Raw genomic sequence first — 16432 nt, 5'->3', positions numbered from 1 at the left:
TTAAATCTTCACAAACACCCTCCCTTCCTGGGGCGCGCTGGTGCTACCTGCAGTTCTGCAGGCAGGAGGAAACTGACATGCAAAGGATTGAGTAACTTGCAAGAGCTCACACAGCAATTCTGAGATGGAGCCAGGTTTTGATGCCAGGCTGTCTGGCACCAAAGCTGATGTTAACTGCTGTGCCATCCTGCCTTCTGAGAGAAGAGGAAATGGTGTGTTCGCCTTTTAATCCTGCAGTTCTCCATATCCTCGTTTACACTGTCAGCTCTGCTGCGGGGTAGCCCAGCTTCTGCCTCAGTTATAGTCATTCTGACTTACTGGGATTTGGATTAATGAGGTTTTGCCGTATTCAACGAGGACTGGAATTGTTACCATGGACAGAATTTGCACTTCTGATTTTGTCCCAAAAGGAGAAGTGGAGGAAAGTTAAAACAGGTGTCCTGAGCTGGCAGGCAGAAAGCAGGATAGGGCCCTGTGACTTCTGCCAACATGCCACATGCCTTGGCTAAGCACCCCTTCTGTCTGGACCTCAGTTTCTTTTATAAAATGAGAGAATGATGCAGTTCCCTTCCAGTTCTGACGTGTAAATTTTATTAGATATTCAATCATGTCAGCACAGAAACATCCAGGCTTCACAGAGTACAACACCAGCTTTTACTAGGAGTAGAGTTTCAGCGGAGTTTTCTCTGTCTGCCTCCTGTGGATGGACATCTCTCTGGCTCCAGGGTTCCAGTCTTTGTGTTTAAAGTCTGTCCAGAGATGCCAGTAGAGGGTGGGTCAAGGAAAGCCCTATGGGAAGGGAAAGAGAGCCTGGTCAGTGTCTCCCCTGGAGAGTGGGCATGGCTCTTCACATCCAGGGAAGAGCCCTGTGAAATCCCAGCACCCTCTCTCACTTGGCGGGGGTCTCCTGTTCTCTGTTCACACACGCAGGATTTTGCAGGATCCAGATGCTGGAATCATTTATCACCTCTTTTCCAGATAGTTTCTCAGTCTCTACTTGAATTCCTCCAATAATGGGGCGCTTATTACTTCCAAAAGCTTACACAGAGCATGAGTCTTGTCTGGCTTTTCACATCATGGTATCCTATGTTAACAGCCACTGGTACAAAACAGTGTACTGTTAAGTACACTGTTAAGTGCTCATTAAGTATTTTTTTCAACAAATTAATATGCAGGGAGAAATAAGCTACTACCTTTGAGGAGGAGATGATGATTTCTAACAGCAGTGGGCCTTTGAGTTGGTCCCTAAAAGGTGAAGAGAAAGTAGCTGAAGAAGAAAACATGGGAAAGTCAATGCAGGCATTAGGCTCTTCTAAAGGAGACCCAAGCAGTTCTACTTTATTTTTTTATTTGTTTTGCCTGCACTGGGTCTTTGCTGCTTTGCAAGGACTTTGTCTAGTTGCAGCAAGCGGGGGCTGCTCTTCAGTGCAGCGCCTGGGCTTTTCGCTGTGGGCTTCTCTTGCTGCGGGACCTCAGGCTCTGGGTGCGCTGGCTTTGGTAGCTGCAGCACTCGGGCTCGGTAGCTGCAGCTGACGGGCCCTCGAGTGCAGGCTCGGTAGTTGTGGTGCAGCAGGCTTAGTTGCTCCGTGGCATGTGGCGTCTTCCAGTACCAGAGATCAAACCCATGTCCCCTGCATTGGCAGGCAGATTCTTATCCACCAGGGAAATCAAAGCAGTTCTACTTTACTAGAAATTTCTTCCTTGTGTCCAGCCAACATGGTGTTTCTAATTCTGCCCCCTGGGGCCACATAGAACCAGGTACCACAGATGTGAAAAGAGCATTCCAGAATATTTCCTTTCCATGAGAAACATCCCTGTGTGTTTCAGACACTCTTCTTCCTCCTGTCATAGCACGATTCTGGAACCTCTCACAGCCTACAGTTCTCTCCCTTGAGCCATTCCACCCGCCACCCTCCCTTACAAAGACTGGTACTCAGGGTTCACAGAACTCATAGTCCCTTGTGGACACATCCCCAGCCACCAGCCCTCACTCAGCTAACAAGCAAAGGTCGGGGAGACCTCGCAGTGATCTGTCATATCACACTGTCCCAACGTGTCAGAAGCAGGAAACTTGGATCGCTATGCCTTGAAACGTTCTTCAACTCTCCAAGGACCCAGCAGAGAAATAGATAGGCTTGTGCAACGCCTGCTTTCTAACAGCTCTCAGTACCCCCTGCTGGTAAAATTGTGTGACCCAATTGGAAGGAATCTCAGAACAACTAGAGAAAAAAATTCCAAGTTCACAAAGTTACAAGTACTAGAGTCTTACGGGATCTGAGGACTGCGTGAGTTATGCGACCCATGCCGTGTTCCATGTGGCTGTCATAGAAGGTTTTTTTGGTTTTTTTTTTTATTTAAAGCATTCTATAACTATGGCCATTCTGTGGGCTCTGAGGGAGAAAAAGAAGTCTCTGCCTTCTATGTACATTCCATCATTTCTTCAGACATCCTAGGAAGGAAATGCTAAGTTGTTAGATAAAACTATTCATTAAATAGAAATGTTTCAGGTCCCCAACTAATTTCATGCAGCTTTTTCTTCCACTTTCCTTGCATATATCTGTTTTTAAGTGGTTATAATTTGTAGTCAGAGGAGAATGACAGTCTTTTCTGCACTTCAGATTGTAGACTTTAAAACATAAATTTGCACAGCAAATTTATTGAGCGCCAGCTACATGCCAGACACTCAGCAAGAGGTTGGAGTAGATCCAGGAGGTTAGAAGAGGTTCACCCAAGAGGTGCTTGCCTTCCTGGGTAAGAGAGTTGAATCACTGCAGTTGGGTTAGTCAAGTGCTTAGTTCACATGGCAACGAGGCCCTCGGTGATCCCCTGACAGGGTTCAAACCAGCTATTTGCTGCTCTCCTCTCGCCATATGTATTGTTCCTTCTTGGCTTTCATCATGTTTGTGATTTTATATCGATTTCTGTATTTCCCTGTCTAGTGCCTGTCTCTGTCATTAGTCTCTGTGTCCTAGGAAGGTGAAGGTCATGTTGGTGTTTGACACCGTCATCTTCCATCGAGCAGAGACTGGCACACGTAGGTGCTAAATAAATGTGTTCAGTGGAAGCATCCACCCAGAAGAGAGAACCATATATCTTTTGGGGGAGCAAGAGAAGATGTGACATCTGAATGCCACTGAGTCTTAAAGGATAAAGGAGGTGGTCCAGGGAGAATAACAGGGGCATACTGAGGAGTGAGGAGTAAGTAGTAAGGAGTAAGGAATGCTCAGGAGAGGGGAGTGCGGGAGCTAGTGTTCCCTAAAAGGAGATGTGTGTGGAAGATGAGGTCGAGTAGAAGCCTGGAGCCATACGCTTGAGGGTCTGATATGCCCCACTCATGAGTTTGGATGCTCCCCTCTCTTTAGGAGGAAGAGGGAGGGGAATCAGCTAAGTTCTGTGACCATAGGAGTGAATATGATCTCCCCTAAATTATTTTTTTTAATTATTTATTTATCTGACTGTGCTGGGTCTTAGTTGCGGCACACAGGATCTTTGATCTTCCTTGCCGCGTACAGGATCTTTAGTTGCAGCTTGCAAACTTGCAGCATGTGGGATCTAGTTCTCTGACCAGGAATCAAACCTGGGTCCCCTGCATTGGGAGCATGGGATCTCACCCACTGGACTACCAGGGGAGTTCCCCTAAATTACTAGGATGGTTTTTAATACTTAAATTATGAATAAGATCCCCAAAGTATGGTTTTGTGTTTTATTCCTTCTACATACCTTTCATTTCCATTTTGTAGCTACAATACCTGTCTACATATTTTTAAATTTTAGGTAGCATCATCATTACCATGAAAACATTGTGTCAACCATTGGCTAAAAACTAAGAATGTGAAAAACCTTAGTTGTCCAATTTTTAAATATATGCTTTGGAGAGGCTCCATTTAAAAAAATTTTTTTACTCGGATGTTCAGAGCTACCCAAACATTACTATAAAATGCCACTTTTCATAGAGGCAGCCAAGGTCTTTTTATTATATTATGCCTTTGGAAACCAATGATTTGTGCCTAAGACAATTCTCTCCATATTATTTTACCCTGAATAGAATGAGGTTGGTTGGGAGTTCTGCCCTAAGGAAATATCAAAACCCCAATACATACTCATTTATAGTTCGAAAGTGAACTCTCTTATCAGATTTCCTTTTATTTCCTGCTGGGGCAGTATGAACAGAACTCAGATGGAGGCAGAGGGTCTGCTGTATATCTTTTCAAATTTATGATTAAGAAGGTCACATATACATTTTTAAACACACTCCTTTTTGATAATAAATGAAGAATGAAACTGTGAAATGTCATCAGAAGCCGAATTACTCGTTTTTCGTTCATTCGCATACCCCTGCCTGCTGGCTGATTGCCTGCCAATGGTGAGAAGGGCCCAAGTAACCGAATGCTGCATTTCTTAAGGTTTTGCTGTCTGTCTGGAATAGCCTCACTGGTGGAGCAGCATGCCTGTGGCCAGAGCATTTTAACCGAAAGATGCACTTCTATTCCTGAGCCCCCTTCCTTGCCCCAGGCCAATTTTAAAAAAATGAATAATTCCATTTTAGCCTGCGTTTGTCTTCACATTGTGGCCAGAATGGGAGAAGTGAAAGCTCTTCTCTTCCCAAGTCCAGATCCTCTCTAGATGCTTCTCTTTTACGTTCTCTGTCTGTAGAGCAGGCTCTAAATGGATGCCATGCCTTTGGCATGAGCCCCTCTAACAGATCATGGTGGGAGGGGAGGATATAGTCAGGGGATCTGTGCCTGTGGGTCCCTTCCTGCAAGGTCATTTAGCACTGGCTGGATCCTTTGGGAGAAGATCACTGCTTCTATACAGGCGGCCTCCTCTTCACAACACCTTTTGGGTCCTGGTGGCGGCTCCCTCTTCTTGTGCCTCTGGACCCACAGGTGATAAACAGCTCTCCTGTCCCTGTATTATACCTCGGGTTCCATAGAGTTGCAAAGAGTCGGACATGACTGAAGTGGCTTAGCCTGCAAGCGTGTATACAAAAGTCTCTAAAATATTCCTGTGTGTGTATGTGTGCGTGTGTGCACACACAGATATCAGTCATATCTGACTCTCTATGACCCCATGAACTATAGCCTGCCAGGCTCCTCTGTCCTAGAATTTTCCAGGCAAAAATACTGGAACTGCTTGCCATTTCCTGCTCCAGGGGATCTTCTTGACCCAGGGTTCGAACCCACATGTCTTGCATCTCCTGCATTGGCAGACAGATTCTTTACCCCATGCCACCTGGGAAGCCTAGGTTTATCACTGCATCTAATACCTCCTCTGACAGGGGCTCATTACCTCTTGAAACTGCCTATTTCATTGTCAGATGGGCTCAACTTTGGAAATTTTCTATGCAGTGCTGAATTTGACCTCTCTGCAACATCTGTTCTTTGTGTGTTAAAGTAAGAGTGACCAGGATTGAATTTGAAGTCAAGCCCTGTGAAAAATGGAGCAAGAGACCTGAAAGAATTTACCCTCTAGATATTTCACGCGCAACCCATAGGTTTGCATATCATAGGAACAAAACTACTGTATTTAGGTGGGTGCGTATTGGGTAAACTCAGAGGGACTAGGTCTTTTTTTATTTACAAATATTTGAAGAACTGCCATAGGTTATGACTAGGTTAGTCATAGTTTTATATCTCTGACAATAAATCTAAGACCCAATAGTTGATATATAAGGGGAGTAGATTTCAAATCCACACAAGAGCTTTTAACTCTCAGTCTCCTAGTGAGGTGGCAAAGTCTCCATTACTTTATATAATCCAGGGTGGGTTGGGGGTGGGATTCCACAGCAGGACTGCTAGAGAGAGGACTCCCGCAGTAGAAGGCAGTTGAATCAGTGGTGATGATACAAAAGCCAGAAGAGCAGCTGCCGCATGTTCAGCATTCGCTGCGCGCCAGGCACCGTGCTCCATACACATTATCTCACTTAGTCCTCATGTAATTCCTCTGATGTTGCCCTGTGAAGTTCAGAACTTAATGAGGTTAAGGAAATTGCCCTGCCTCGTGCAGCCACAGGCTGCATGGAGGGTAGATACAAACCCAGGTCTGTCTGATGCCAGAGCTGATGGTTTTAATCCCAGTGTTGGTGTTAGAATCACCCGGGGAACTTGCCATACAGACTTTTAGTCCTTGTCCTGCTTGTATGACTCTGGGATCCGTGGGCTTTTTCAGCTGAGTGATTCTGATGTACACGAGTTTGAGCATGGCTGCTCCAGGTCATCGTCATCATTGTCATCATTGTCATCATTGTCATCGTCATCATTATTGTAAATGCCCATCTGGCTCTGAGGGTTGCTATAGGGATAACTGTACATCTAGTTCTGCTTTAACTTTTAACCTTTTGAGCTATAGGGCTGACTAACGTCCACTCTTACCCCCTGCCCCCACCAGCCCCTACTTCAATCCACCATTGTTTTGTGGGTTTTTTCATGAGCTCAGTCACGGAGAATGGCCAGACTTCATTCATTATGAACATCCTTCAGAGCCCCACAGGACAAATTCCACATGACCGTGTCTTCCTTTTAAAGGTAGAGAAGTGTTATGGACATCTCATTATTTCCCATTTTAAGCTCAGTAAAGAACACATCATTTGTTGGGGGTGAGGCAGAATGAATGTCATATTTCTGAAACTGAAGTCATGAAAAGTTTCAGGATGACTTAGGCTTATCCCACCTTGACCTTGGAGGACCTTCCTTGACCCTGTTTCTGGGCAATGCACCAGGGTTTGGGGGTTGAGGATGGGTGGGAAAAGAGCAGTCTGATCTTCCAGCCCATTGAAGCAACTGTCACCATCTGACTGTGATTTTTCCCCTTGCACATGTCCCAAAGGAAGCTGGCCAAGAAGCAGAAGGAGACCCAGAGTGGAGCGCAGAGGGAAATGGGGCCCGTGGCCTCAGCCGACAAACCCACTGCCAAGCTCAGCTCCAGCCGCAATGATGAAGGCTTCTCCTCTAGCTCACAGGATGTGAATGGATTCGGTAAGTTGAGCCAACCAAGGGGAAGGGGATATCTGTGGTCTGGCTTGACCCTGGTACCTCTGCTATTGACCCCTCCCAGTGTCAAGTGCTGTAGGACATGGGGGCCGCATGCTTCCCTGGGATCATCAGGATGAAAGTGTTCCCTGGCAAAGACTGGGGCCACCCATCCTGGGTGAAAAGGAAAATTTCAGAATCCATCCCAAAGCAGATGGAAATAATGGCAAGTCATCTTAACTGCTGCTTGTGCACAGAAAGCAGGTTAAAACTAAGAAACAAGAAGGAGACCATGATTACACACTTAAGGAGAAAAACATGCCATACTGAATTGAGCATCGTAGAGCTGTCAAAGCAGTGTTTCACATAGACCATGAAAGGTAAATGACTTATGGGTTACGACTGTCTCCATTTCTCAGCTTAGGAAACTGAGGCTCAGAGACGTGCTTTCTCCAAAGCCCCGTGGTTGACGAGTAACTCATTCTGTCCTGGAAGCCGTGCCTTCCCAGCCTTGCCCAGTTCCCAAGTGGTATTAAGTCAAAAGCAATGGTGTTCTTATGCAGACTTAACACAGGATCTCAAGCTAATAGAAGTGGCCACGGTTTCAGGGTTGACCCCTGTCCAAAGGAGAACCTCAGGACTAGTAACCTAAAGGTATCTTGGCAATCAGACTCAAGAAAGCTGACTTTTGCTCTTAAGTTTCTGAAAGCCGGTTCTTTTTCTAGTTTTCATAGAAATGCTGGATTCCCCAGCCTCTGCTCCAAATTGGGGAAAGCAGGAAATCTAAAGGAATATGAACAGAGACACATGTTCTCTCCACACTGTGCCATTGGCAAAGGGAAGAAATCATATTTTGTAAAAATCACTTTATTGTTGTTATTTTTCATTGTTCAGTCAGTAAGTCGTGTCTGACTATTTGTGATTCCGTGGAGTGCAGCATGCTAGGCTTCCCTGTCCTTCACTATCCCCTGCAGTTTGCTCAGACTCATGTCATTGAGTCTATGATGCCATCCAACCATCTCATCCTCTGTCATCCCCTTCTCCTCCTTCCCTCAATCTTTCACAGCATCAGGGTCTTTTCCAATGAGTCTGCGCTTTGCACCATGTGGCCAAAGTATTGAAGCTGCGGCTTTAGCATCAGTCCTTCCAGTGAATATTCAGGGTTGACTTCCTTTAGGATTGGCTGGTTGGATCTCCTTGCAGTACAAGGGACTCTCAAGAATCTTCTCCAACACCACAGATCAAAAGCATCAGTTCTTCAGCGCTCAGCTTTCTTTATGGTTCAACTTTCACATTCATACACGACTAGTGGAAAAACCATAGCTTTGACTAGACAGACCTTTGTCAGCAAAGTAATGTCTCTGCTTTTTAATATGCTGTCTAGATTGGTCATAGCTTTTCTTCCAAGGAGCAAGCGTCTTTTAATTTCATGGCTACAATCCCCATCTGCAATTATTTTGGAGCCCAAGAAAACAAGAAAACAATGTTTCCATTGTTTCCCCATCTATTTGCCGTGAAGTGATGGGACCAGATGCCATGATCATCATTTTTTGAATGTTGAGTTTTAAGCCAACGTTTTCTCTCCCCTCTTTCCCCTCATCCAGTGGTTCTTTAGTTCCTCTTTGCTTTCTGTCATTAGAGTGTTATATTCTGCATATCTGAGGTTGTTGATATCTCTCCCTGAAATCTTGATTCCAGCTTGTGCTTCATCAAGCCTGGCATTTCTCATGATATACTTTGCATATAAGTGATATAAGCACGGTGACAGTATACAGCCTTGGCGTACTCCTTTCCCAATTTGGAACCAGTCCATTGTTCCATGTCCAGTTCTAACTGTTGTTTCTTGACCTGCATACAGGTTTCTCAGAAGGTAGGTAAGGCGGTCTGGTAGTCCCATCTCTTTAAGAATTTTCCACAGTTTGTTGTCATCCACACAGTCAGAGATTATAGCATAGTTAATGAAGCAGATTTTTTTTTGGAATTCCTGAAACCCATGAACAATTTGAAAAGGCAAAAACCAAAACACATGGATAAGATCAATCTGGGATGACGGGGATCTATGAGAGGATGAAGACAGAAAGGAAACAAGCATTTATGGACCACCTTTGTCCACACCACAGCCCGTGAGATGCTTTCTATGCTTGTTCCCATTTTATAGAAGATGCATCCAGAATTCAGTGTTTGGCTGACCTGCCCACTGGTACACAGCTGTTTCCAGGTGGATCCAGGGTGCAAGGCTACCGCAGACCCCTGATTCCTAATCTTACATGCAGCACAGCACCTAGCTGTGGAAGTTTACAAAAGCCGCATGTCTAGGCCCCACACCTTACTCGCTGAATCAGAACCTCCTGGGGCACCAGGAGTGGGAGTGGGACTCAGGGATATAGGTTTTGTAAAAGCCACTCAGGGGTTTCTTACAGGCACCTTGGTTAGAAGCACTGCACTTTGAAAGAGGCAGCAGAGGTTTTCAAATACTGACATGCTGCCTTGGGAAAGAGATTTTGCTTTAAACATATAATGATTGAAAAAACATTAAAATGAATACCCTTTTACCTAGGCTCTCCAGTTGTTCACAATTTGCAACATTTGCACTCACTCTCCCTCTCTTTCTCTCTCTCTCATACACACAGACAATACACACACACAATATATACACACGCACTACACAATTTTCTGAACCATCTAGATGTAAGTTTTGGACATCATGAAACTCCCACCTCCAGAAAATTCAGCACGTTTCCTGAGAATGAGGACAGCTCTTCAGCATGATTGCAGTAAAATTACCTTACTCTAGAAATGTGACCTTGTTTCAGTCTCTGATAGACCAGTCCATAGCTGAATTTCCCCCATGGCCCTAAAGTATTCTCTCTTTTATTTGTTACTATCTTTTGGATCCAGGATTCAGTCAAGGTGCTCACTTTATATTTGACCACATTTTCCATCACCTTTTTATCTACAATATTCTCCCACCTTTAGTTTTTCTTTCAGGATACTGACATCTTTTAAAAATCCAGGCCAGCTGTCCAATGCTCCTGAGTCGAGATTCGTTTGAAATTTTTCGTCATGATCATATTCAGGTTAAACATTTTGGCAAAAATGCTGCACAGGTGACGTTGTGTACATACTTCCCTTTGCATCATGTCAATAGAAACTGTCACTCTGATAAACTATCACAAAGCTATCACTTTGCCCACTCTTGGTGATGCTGAGTTTGAGTGCTTGTTAAGGTTGAGAATTGGGCAGAGTCTTAACAGTACATACTGATTATTTCATGAGCAAATATTTAGCTTGTTTTTCTCAGCAGAGCAAGTTTACAGTCTGCCTAACCACAAAGTCAGTTCTTTATTTAAAAAAGTAATTTGTTTACTTTTGTTTGTGCTGAGTCTTTGTTGCTTCCAGGACCTCTCTCTAGTTGCAGCGAGCAGGGTCCACTCTCGGGTAGCAGTGTGCGGGGCCCGTGGCTTCTTTCGATGGGGAGCACAGGCTCTGGGCCACATGGGCTCAGAAGTTGTGGCTCCTGGGCCCTGGAGCTCAGGCTCAAGAATTGTGGCGCCTGGGCTTAGTTGCTCCTCGGCATGTAGGATCTTGCCTGATCAGGGATCGAACCCACGTCTCCTGCATTGGCAGGCAGATTCTTTACCAGTGGGCCACCAGGGAAGCCCTGTCTCCCCACAGAGTCAGTTCTTAATCCATTCTCCACACAGGTGAATTTCTGGGATTTGTACATTCCAGCAGAGGGCAGGAGAGGCAGAAAAGGGGATGGCAGGGAACTGGGCTTGATTTCTCCTTATAGGTGCACGCTGAGCACCCCCCGACCCCACCCCCTGCCTCTGACTGTGTTAACTTGTCACTGACTCTCCTGCTTTTGTTCTGGGCAAGGGAGTTTACTAGCAGGTCTAGCTGTTGGCACGTGCTGGCCAAGTGGTACCTATTCACCAAAATCTTTCCTGTCCAGGCCAAGCTCTTGTGCACACTTACTCCATTTGTAAAAGTGTCGTGGGAGGACTCTGAAGACCAAAGAGATGTGGTCAGAGACACGCAAACATCATGACACCCAATTTATAGGTGTTTGACCTCAAGTCAAAACCTGGGGAACACCAGTTTCTTGGATTTCAAGGGGAAAATACCACCTCCATTTCCCCCATGGGCTAAAACTTAGATTGTTTAAGACGAAAGCACCCAAGACCGGGATAGATTGGCCAGCCAGTGAGGAAGAAACAGCAGATCCAATAAAATCGAATTAGATGTTTTAAAGTCCAGACACAATCTTTCCAAGATTGATATGTGTGTGTTTTATATTTATATACACACAGGCATAACATGCATACATACACAAACATATGTGTATATATACATATTTTTATGTACATTTATTTTAATATTGTTTTTAAAAAGAAGTTCAATCAACATTATACTCAATCATTAAGACATTTTGCATTTTTCTGAATCAATGAGTAATTAGGATTCTGTCTATTCATCTGGTATCCTCAGGCTAGAATCACAAACATGTTCTGGGGATTCTTTTGAATGCCCTTAAATGCATCAGGTACCTTTTAAAATGCTCTGTGGACCCACTTGGATGTGATTTGAAGGGGGGAAAATGTAAGTAATGCTTAAATTGGAGATGTGGAAATTGCTCCTGAAATCACTCTGATGTATGTAAAATTGAATCTATTTTTGTGACATTAGGAAAATGACTGGCTTCTGCATCAGTGTCTTTAGGAGGCCCTGAGATTATTCACAAATGTTGAGGAAGCATTGAGCAGAGAATAGGTGTCACATTGGGAAAGATTACAGAAAAACCTGCCCTGAGCAATTATTTCATTATGGAACAGGTGGTCCCTGACCTAATTCAACCTTGGCACCCAACTGTATGGGTTTGTTTTCCCAAATTTTCAATTCCAAGTGACTGCTGAGTTCTACAGCATCCATTCCATCAAGCCTCCCAATTTTGTAGAGGGCTAGTGACCTCCAGGATACAGGGGTGATGGCTGGCTGTCAGGGGTGGGCTATTGCTCTGGAGAGCTTTGGCATTCTTGAAAAAGGAGTGCTTGTCAACAGTGTGCATCGTCTTCTGTTTAAAGGATTGCTGCCTTTTATTAAGTAATCTGATTTTGATCATATTGCCCTGTTTACCTGCTTGTTCTTTTCCTGAGATCTTTGGCTCACTGGGATCATTTTCTGGGTCTTTCTCCTGGTGCTTTCTTTTTTATATTCCTGTTTAAATCTTGCTTATGTCTTTTGTTCATAGTCTAACCCTCTGCTTGTTTATTTTCAATCCAAATCAAAATGCTTCAAAACAAATCACTGTTGAATTCTGTGATACAAGGCTTAGCCATCTATCCTTCCTGTAATAGCATTTGACAGACTCACTTGCCCATTGGGTACTGTTAGTAACTCCATCTTCATTTTTTGCTTCTATTCTATTGAATGGTTTCATGTCTGGTGGGTGAAGACAGTTTATCTCTTAGGAGCATCCCATGCTGGGCCATCAAGCTATCTGTTCAGTAAAGAAGCAGGTGTGGTTGAGGGCTTGAAAGAGACATTCAGTGGCCATTTTCTTGTTGCTTAGTATATGCCTGTCCCATGCTGAGTCCCGAGCATAGTTTGGGGAGGGGTATAACTACAAAAATGAATAAAATGGGGCATCATCGCAAAAATAACAGGTGTTTCTACTTTTAAATTCTTCATAGTTTACAGAAGTTCTTTTGTAAAACCCTGGAGCTGTATATCCTTATTCCTGCACCATAAGAGAACTAGCACATTTATTCTTACCCCCATTCGACAGATGAAGAAACTGAGGTTCACAGACTCCATACCCCAAATCACACAGGCATTATTTGCAGCATCATAATAAGGATCCGTCTCTTCTGACATCAGTTAGGTTTTATCCACTTAGGTCTACAAAAAATTTAGAAAAATATCCATAAAAGTACCTACAAAAAATAGCTGTATGAGAATTATATGATCAGAATCAGGAAAACACAAATGAGGACAGGAGGGTCAAGACAGGTTATTGTAAACTATAGCCCCATTGTATGAAAATTTAGTCTAAATATGCAGGCTGGCAACTTTCAGATTCCAATTTGGCTCTGTGTTCTCTAGTAACAAAAACCCAAATAGGAAGATCATTTGTATTGGCAGCTACAATGTGCTAGACTGTATGCTTCATATAAATCCTACTCTTAAGCCTCCTAGGAACCCTATAAATTAGGTATTAGTCCCATTTCGTCAGTGAAGAAACTGAGTTTCAAAGAACTGGAGTAAATAAACCCAGTGCTGGAGAAGACTCTTGAAAGTCCCCTGGACTGCAGGGAGATCAAACCAGTCAATCCTAAAGGAAATCAACCCTGAATATTCATTGGAAGGACTGATGCTGAAGCTCCAGTACTTTGGCCGCCTGTTTCAAAGAGCTGACTCATTGGAAAAGACCCTGATACTGGGAAAGATTGAGGGCAGGAGGAGAAGGGGACGACAGAGGATGAGATGATTGGATAGCATCATAGACTCAGTGGATGTGAGTTTTGAGCAAACTCCAAAAGATAGTAGGGCTTTGCTGATAGCTCAACTGGTAAAGAAGCCACCTGCAATTCAGGAGACCCTGGTTCAATTTCTGGGTCAGGAAGTTCCACTGGAGAAGGGATGGGCTACCCACTCCAGTATTCTTGGTCTTCCCTGGTGGCTCAGGTGGTAAAGAATCTGCCTGCTATGCGGGAAGCCTGAGTCCGATCCCTGGGTTGGGAAGATCTCCTGCAGAAGGGAAAGGCTACCCACTCTAGTATTCTGGCCTGGAGAAAGATAGTAAAGGGCAAGAAAGCCTGGCATGCTGCAGTTCATGGGGTTGCAGGGAGTAGGACATGACTTAGTGACTGAACAACAGCAACACACATATGCATAGCATGGAGATGGGATCAGAAGCCAAAATCGAGTTATCTGACTCCAGAACCCAAGCTCCCTCTCCTGCACTAGGAACGTAGCTATCACCACTCAACTGGTCTCACCATGTGAGGCTGCTAATGGCTGGAGAGAGGGAGAATTCCACACCTCTCCTGATGCTCAATCAGCCTTTCTACCACGTGGGCAGAAGCTGCTACCACCATAGTGTCCTGCATGAAGCCAGTCAGATTCCTACCAAGTGCCAGGCTCTGTGATGAGCATGTCCAGATACGGATCTTAGTCTATTCCCACAGTAACCCTATCCAGTTGGTATGTTTATTATCAAACCCATTTTTCAGGAGAGGAACAAGGTCTTCCTCAGGTCACACGACGAATAGATGGTGAGGTTTGGACATCAGATCGGATGTTCTACTTTTGAAACCAAAGCGTCCTGTCTTTCCTGCAACCTTAAGCTTTCTCTCCATCACAAAGTCGGAGAAGGAAATGGCAACCCACTCCAGTGTTCTTGCCTGGAAAATCCCAGGGATGGGGGAGCCTGGTGGGCTGCTGTCTATGGGGTCACACAGAGTTGGACACGACTGACGCACCTTAGCAGCAGCAGCAGCAGCAACATCACAAAGTGGGTGAAAGAAAGAAAGGAGATCAACGTTAATAGCCTTTCTGGCTGATGGGACAGGGCCTCTGCTTGGTTTCTGTATGCACTTCAGAGCCCAAAATGCCTGTCGCAGAAAAGCAGCTGCCTAGTAGTCCTGGAAGGACCCATGAGAATTGCCCCACGAGAAGCTTCTTAGGAATTGGAGCCATAGACCAGATGGTCCCATTCCATCCTCGGGCATTCCTGAGCTGGTCCCCACCCAAGATAGATACATAGAGAGAGAGCTCACAACCTGTTGTGGGAGACACATGATCCAACAATGAGCATCTCTGCATTATCTAAATATGTATGTATGAATGAATGATAGACCTGAAATTCATCTAAGATCTTCTAGCTCCAGTCCTGTATCTGGTTCCAGCTCTTCTGGTACTGAATTCTATCTTCTTTTAAGCTGAAGTCTACTCTCTGTAACTTCCATCCATTCACTCCTGATTGTGCACAGAAGTATGGATTGGCCAGCAACCAGACGCTGGCCCATGCCTGCCCTCTGGTGTCACACAGGGTAATGAAATCAGTCTTTCCCTTCCTGCTGCTCCCAGCCCCAGCTATTGGACTGCTGCCAGCTGTGTGCCCTGCAGGTCCTTCCCTCAGGCTAAGCAGCCCCCACATCAGCTATCAGCCTTCCTCAGTACACATTTCTGTTTTCCAATCTGTTCAAAATCTTGATTGGCACATCTGTCTCCATTTAGTCCGTGTCCGTGGAGTGTGTGGTTTCCAAGTCTGTGCCGGGCCGAATTAACTGGGAGTTCAGAGAACTGTTACCACCCTTACTCTCTACACACCTGGGTTCAGAACACCCTGCTCACGTTTGAATTAACCTCCAAATGCCCATCACGGATCTGCCTCCTGCAGAGCTTATGCAGGAGGGATTTGAGGGCCCCAAGTAAAGACTTTCTATTTCATCTGTGCTGTGCCTTCTTGTTGGATTTGACCCTGTTATCCCAGAGTACTAAGATATTTTTGATTCCTGGTTGTGTCAGCCAAGGAGCTCACTTAATCCTCCCGGTTTGGGGCCTCAAATTATAATAATTATTAGATTACTAATATTCAACATACCAGCTATTATCTATTGAGCATTAATTGTGAGCTCGTTTCCAGCTGAGCATTTTATGTGCATTATCTTGTCTCATTGGTGTGCTGGGAAGATTAAATAACTGTTATGATTATCCCTGATGATTTACAGGTGAGGAAACTGAGGTTTTAAATAATAAGGAGCTTGCCTAAGGCTTCATAGTTTTAAATAGCAGGCTTTTAAGCTGGAACTTAAACCTGGGTCCGTGAGACACCCCTAAGCCCATAGCCAAGATCATTCCTATATACCGCCTTCTGTAAGAGAAATGTTATTATCCCCATTTTATAGAGTTGTTGTTCATTTGCTCAGTCATATCCGACTCTTTGCCACCCCATGGACTGTAGCATGCCAGGCTTCCCTGTCCTTCACCATCTCCTAGAGTTTGCTCAAACTCATGTCCATTGAATAAGTGATACCATCCAACCATCTCATCCTCTGTTATCCCCTTTTCCTCCTGCCCTCAATCTTTCCCAGCATCAGGGTCTTTTCCAATGACTCGGCTCTTTGAATCAGGTGGCCAAAGTACTGGAACTTCAGCATCAGTCCTTCCAGTGCATATTCAGGGTTGATTTCCTTTAGGATTGACTGGTTTGATCTCCTTGCCGTCCAAGGGACTTTCATTTTATAGAGAAGGAAACTAAAGTTTTCAGTTTCAGACAGACATTGAGACATTTGCTCCAAGTGTGGTCCCCAGATCAGCAGTATCAGCATCACCTGGGAACTTCTAGGAGGCAACTTCTTGCGCCCTTCCCCAGGCCTACTGAACCCAAAACTCTGCAGATAGGGCTCAGCAATCACTTGTGGCTTGTGGGGTCTTAATTCCCCCAACCAAGGATTGAA

The 16432-nt window shown here is 44.7% G+C and overlaps 1 protein-coding gene across 12 annotated transcripts in view; it reads left to right on the top strand.

Moving 5' to 3' along the window:
• The window catches only part of PTPRT (protein tyrosine phosphatase receptor type T), a 1155533-nt gene that overhangs the window by 1016944 nt on the left and 122157 nt on the right, over positions 1 to 16432 (top strand). For all 12 annotated transcript variants that reach the window (XM_025001262.2, XM_025001258.2, XM_025001261.2 and 9 more), the window contains one exon: positions 6826 to 6974. In XM_025001262.2, coding sequence (XP_024857030.1) covers positions 6826 to 6974 — 149 coding nt within the window. The remainder of the gene's footprint in view (positions 1 to 6825; positions 6975 to 16432) is intronic.

Source organism: Bos taurus, chromosome 13 (genome assembly GCF_002263795.3).
Source record: "Bos taurus isolate L1 Dominette 01449 registration number 42190680 breed Hereford chromosome 13, ARS-UCD2.0, whole genome shotgun sequence".
NCBI lineage: Eukaryota > Metazoa > Chordata > Mammalia > Artiodactyla > Bovidae > Bos > Bos taurus.
Note: the sequence above shows the minus strand (reverse complement) of the source record. Positions and strands in the feature narration are given on the sequence as shown.